General features: G+C 41.0%; 1 protein-coding gene across 1 annotated transcript; it reads left to right on the top strand.

Moving 5' to 3' along the window:
* The first annotated feature begins 1,659 nt into the window (after nt 1-1,659).
* On the top strand, nt 1,660-5,413 carry LOC136479586 (phosphoserine phosphatase, chloroplastic-like). Its single transcript, XM_066477408.1, has 8 exons — nt 1,660-1,798; nt 2,369-2,602; nt 2,744-2,876; nt 2,957-3,064; nt 3,645-3,738; nt 4,175-4,324; nt 4,399-4,452; nt 4,986-5,413. The coding sequence occupies exons 2-8, from the start codon at nt 2,380-2,382 to the stop codon at nt 5,109-5,111; spliced, it is 888 nt and encodes a 295-aa protein (XP_066333505.1). The 5' UTR covers nt 1,660-1,798; nt 2,369-2,379; the 3' UTR covers nt 5,112-5,413.

Genomic DNA, 5,413 nt, shown 5'->3' with positions numbered 1-5,413 from the left:
CAGAAAGGTGTGTATAAGTGTATGTTTGTGCTGTCCTATGGAAGGTTAGAGTATGTGTATGGCATCGCCTCGCCGCGCGCCTAACTCGCCTAGGCGTCTGGAAGGGGGTGGAGCGCCGCACCTCGCCTTACCGCCTTCAAAACTATGCTTGGAACAATTTCGAGCCGGAACGATTGTATAATTTGTATAACATTGATCAGCCAAAATAATTTCGGGCCTCATTCCACACTAACCGAACAGCCCCGAATCATTTCGGCCATGAATTATTCCGGGGCCCTGTTCCTAATCAAATAAACAAGCCCTTAGCAATTTTTCAGGCCGGGTTTAGGCTGAAAAAATTATTATCTACGACTGCCTTATGGATAAATTGGGCTAGTTTTTCCTGGACTCTGGGCTTGGGCAGGCCGCTGCGCATATTTCATAGAGAAAATGAATAAAAGAAATATTTTCTCGACCTTGGGAGGGGTGGTTGTATTTTTCTAAATGTATAATTTAAAAATTAATGATGATATTCTTTCAATTGCACACTACATGTCCATTGACAGTGAGTTACTTGTGGCGGCTTTGTTAATCTTGAGATTCGCTAGGCATCGGTGATGGCTTTATTAATTTCAAGACCTATCAGCTCTTTTTCAGATATGTTCATACAGATAAGATGTGAGCAGGTGACGTGTGTACAGGTATATGCATATCTGCGTCTGTATAGTGATTCAAAACAGAAACTCTAAAACTCATAATAAATGCCATGTTTAATAAAAGATTTTTTTTACAACAATGTTTAATAAAAGATTAATGGCATATGAGAAATTGACTTAAGATTGCATCAATTAAAATAAATGGCTATTGTGCGCATCGTGTTATGAGGTTAAGAAAGTTGAAAGAGCGGCCGCTCATGTGTCGCGACATGGGCGTCTCAGAGCTTAGGTGGCCATGGCGTAATATGAGTGGTGCAGCGTCAACTAAGGTTTAGCAAATTTAAATTATAATTAATGCTATGTCAAAAGATGATACAGTCTACAATTGTTATCTGGGCCTGATGGATCAAGGGAGGCAAGGAGAGATAATCAGGGAGAGTGACAAGACTTCGAGGGTGAGAGTGATGACTAGATGAAAAAATAGCACTTTTAGTATTAGGTATCTAGATTTATTTTTTTCTCTTGAACTTTTCTGACTTTGGTCAAATTGGAAATACAACAATACCACAATATCAAAGTATTTTTTAATAAATTCACCACAAAATATATAATGATTTTACATTTACTTAAACTAGTAAAATTTAGTCTAAGTTGAATAAGTTTGACTTGGAGCAAGATTAAAATGGTATATAATTTGATTTGACTTAGAACAAAATTAAAGTGATAATTTCTACATTTTAAATTATAAGACGTTTTGGCTCTCGTAGATACATTGTTTTAATACGTATCTAGGCATAGGCCCGATTCGGCTAGCAGAATTTTGGCTGAAACTAGCTAGAAAACACTGTTCTGGCTGAATTGTTGTGAGAGAAAAATATTATTCCGGCTAAAAAAAAAGTCGAACAAGCTGAATATAGGGTAAGCCGAATAGGGCTCTGGAGATTTCAATTTACCAAGATACTTGACCATTCGTTAAATAAATGAAAAAAGGCAGTACACTGTGTGTAGTGGCACTGTCCAAAGAGACCAGTGGCGTACCCGCCTACTCACGTGCGCTCTCTGTGAGATTGTGACTCTGTCTCTAGCGGCGGCGCCGCCGACGCCAGGTGCCCACGGCCCAGGCCTTCATCTTCGGCGCCTTCGCCGGCGACGAGCACCACCAGGTACGCCCACCCCTTCTCTCCCGTTCCTTCTGTACGAACCCGAGCACCCAAACACTAGCCTAAGCTGTTTGTATTCGGATCTTATCTGATCTGATCTGATCCAATCACTAGTGTAATATACACATGTTATGCCTACAATTCGATCTGATCTGATCCAATCACAAGTGTAATATGCACATGTTATGCCTACAATTCGATTCTCTGTTTTTTAACAAAAATTATCGGGTGTACGCCCGTCCTGGAATACAGGACATCATGACTTATAAAACTTGTACTGAAATATAAGACATTCTATGTGGTGCCTATATGCTCAGATTGGTCAAAGTTTGTTAAAAAGGAAACCATAATTTGACGAGAAACTATTTAGTTGGATTTAATCCATGAGTAGGGCAAAATTGCACGTTCACGAAAAAAAAATCCATGAGTAGGCCATTTGATTAGTCCCTTAAGTTGTCTTACATTTTTGGAATGCATTGTATTACAGGATGAAGGAAGTATATGTGTACACGGCACACCCATGTTCTTTACTGGGTCAGCCCTGAATCCCGTGTTCCGTTGTCTGATTTGCAGGTACACATGTTATGGCCGGCCTGATCAGGTTGCGTGCCAGTCTGAGGAGTTTGCCATCAGTTCCTCGGTCATCGTTCGCTCGGACACCTCCGGCTTTACAAGTGGCGGCTTGGTTTCCAAGCCCGCTATTTCATTCTGCTAACATTCGTGAGAGCCGTGCTTTACTGGTAGCAGCACTGGATGTATCCAAGGATGGGTCCTCGGCGGTTCTGGTGAATAGCCAGCCTCCCAAAGGTTCTTTAATTTTCTTATTGGAAGCCTTCTAGAGGCTGTTTAGGTCAGTCTACCATGCGGCTGATCAATGTCCGTGTCAGAGTCCTTGACTGCGCTGTAAGTTGGGAGTAACTTGCACATTGCTTGCCTGCATGTTTACAGGGGTTATTGAGACATTGCGCAATGCTGATGCAGTATGTTTCGACGTCGATAGCACCGTCATCCTGGATGAGGGTATTGACGAGCTTGCTGATTTCTGTGGGGCAGGGAAAGCTGTTGCTGAATGGACATCAAAGTAAATGCTCCGTTGTGCAGATTGGTTCATCTGGACTGTGGATTTTGTGGGAAGAACTAACCATGGCTTAATATTCTTAGAGCCATGACTGGGACTGTTCCATTTGAGGAGGCGCTGTCAGCCAGGCTGTCTTTAATCAAGCCATCTCTCTCCCAGGTGGAGGAGTGCCTGAAGAAGAGGCCACCAAGGTAACCTCGCCTATTCTAAACTTCATGTTAATATATATGGTAGCTGGTATTTTGGTGTCTTTGGTTTCCATCCTTTTTTTTAGGTAACCTCGCCTTATTCTAAACCTCATGTTAATCTATATGGTAGCTGGTATTTTAGTGTCCTTGGTTTCCATCCTTTTTTAACTATTTGGATTCAGCACCACTGCTATTTACCTTTTGGAAATAATGGGTATGGGTGTTTATCCCTTGTCTGTTCCTCCCTTATATGTAACTCTGTATAGAACAGAAAGTGCTTAGTAATGATAATTGATTGACCGGGTTTCTCTTTTCACAGCAAGAAAAAAAATGTGTAGTTATATTTAAAATCTGTACAGACAACCACATCATTATCGTTTTGGCAAGTTTGCCTTATGCCTTTCGTAGCAGTGCTCTAAGATTTCTTTAAATACAGTATAAAACAAAGAGAGAAATCACTCAGCATTGTTTTCCCCGCACTGCAACAGAATTAAGCACTGTGTTTCAACTTACAAACAAGGATTGTTCATTTTCTTGGTCCAATTTAAAGGATTATCAATAGCACTGCTTTTTTTGTTTGCAGGATTTCTCCTGGAATGGCTGATTTGGTTAAGAAGCTAAAAGCTAATAATATTGATGTATTCCTTGTGTCAGGAGGCTTCCGACAAATGATCAAGGTAGGTCCTGTAATATCATACCATGGTTCGTTTCGGCTGTCTCGTACTCAAATTTGTATGTTCGTTATATTCCAGTTGTTGGAGCAAACTAAAAGGTACAATTTATTTTAATTACACTTTAGTTCAGTTGTAACCTGGTGCAGTGGTGAGAGCTGTCTCACTGAGTCACCAGCTCGCAGGTTCGAGGTAGCCTCTCCGCAGATTTTGCGGGGGGAAGGCTTGCCTCGGTTTTCCCTTCCCCAGACCCCACTGATGTGGGAGCCTCCGGCACTGGGTCTGCTCCCCCCCCCCCCCCCCCCCCCCCTCCCCCCTCCCCTTTAGTTCAGTTGTAAATTTTGCTTAATATATACAGTACGAAAGTGGTTGCTCACATATATATAATGGGTTATCATTTATTGGCTCAAAATCATCACTTAAATGTTTTCCTTGTTTCCAGCCTGTGGCATTTGAGCTTGGTATTCCTCCTGAAAACATCATTGCAAACCATCTGCTCTTTGGCACTTCGGGGGAGTACGCTGGATTTGATCCCACAGAGCCCACTTCACGCAGTGGGGGTAAAGCAAAAGCAGTGCTGCAAATAAAACAGGTCTAGTTAAACTGTATATCTTTTGGTTGCACTCTTTACTTCTGACCATTGTGCTGACCTTTCTTTGTGTTCAGGACCATGGCTACAAGGCAGTCGTTATGATTGGTGATGGCGCAACTGATCTTGAGGTATATGACTGGATAACGCCTTTGAAACTTCTATCCTGAATTCCTTACAATAGATATGCACAAGGATGATATGTCTTATTGGGTAAAGGGCAGTTATCGATACTGACTTGATTTTTGTAATGATATGGTCATGCTTCCTGGCTGATTTGATTGTTGAGTCATGCAAACCTTTCTCACTGTTTGTGTTCCACTCAAATCTTGTAACTTTGTTTCTCTTGTTCATGTAGCATGAGATAGAAATAATAGGTGACTGAACTTCAGCAAAAATATAATTTAGCATGATGTAACAAAGAGTGGGTCAAAGAGTTTGTTTTGCTTAAGGCCTGTTGAAAGAAATTGGTTTAAGGCTATTGACATATCGCTGCTATTCTTTAGTTAGTGAATAGTTCAGAGAGATATGACTAACTGAGTGTATGCAGTGCAGCTTAATGGTACCAGACTTTTCTGATATATCAGTTTATAGCAATTTAACAATAATGCTGTAGCACAATAAAATGTTATACAGCTAGATTAATTAGCCCATGTCTTTGCAGGCTCGGCAACCTGGCGGGGCAGACTTGTTCATCTGTTATGCCAGTGTTCAAATGAGGGAGCCAGTCGCAGTAGAAGCCGACTGGGTGGTTTTTGATTTTCAAGAGCTGATCACCAAGTTGTCATAATGATTACTTACCGTGATTTCTGAATCTTGCATTGCACATTTGAAGCTGAAGATTTAACTAGCAATTCTTGGACTTCAGTTAGGTTGTCAAGTATTTCTTTTTATTTTTTCCACTTTATTTCATGATCCTGATCCACAAATTTTGGAGGTGGTGTTCTAAGCAATTGTTGAGTATGTGTGTAATGAATTCCATCACAGTTAAGTGCTGAATCGCACCTTTGTTTTTGCAAGCATTGTGGACTTGTATGTCAAAATAGTGCACAGCTTAAAATAAAACCAACAATTCTGACATACTGTGCCTGT

This window comes from Miscanthus floridulus, chromosome 1, assembly GCF_019320115.1.
Source record: "Miscanthus floridulus cultivar M001 chromosome 1, ASM1932011v1, whole genome shotgun sequence".
NCBI classification, from domain to species: Eukaryota; Viridiplantae; Streptophyta; class Magnoliopsida; order Poales; family Poaceae; genus Miscanthus; species Miscanthus floridulus.
The sequence above is the reverse complement of the archived record's forward strand: the minus strand, read 5'-3'. Positions and strand labels throughout refer to the sequence as shown.

Bases quoted from the DNA above. Each gene is read 5' to 3' on its own strand.
- LOC136479586 (XM_066477408.1), top strand. From the start codon at position 2,380: ATGGCCGGCCTGATCAGGTTGCGTGCCAGTCTGAGGAGTTTGCCATCA. The intron at 2,603-2,743 runs GTTCTTTAATTT...GCATGTTTACAG, and splicing joins GAATAGCCAGCCTCCCAAAG to GGGTTATTGAGACATTGCGC. The intron at 4,453-4,985 runs GTATATGACTGG...ATGTCTTTGCAG, and splicing joins ATGGCGCAACTGATCTTGAG to GCTCGGCAACCTGGCGGGGC.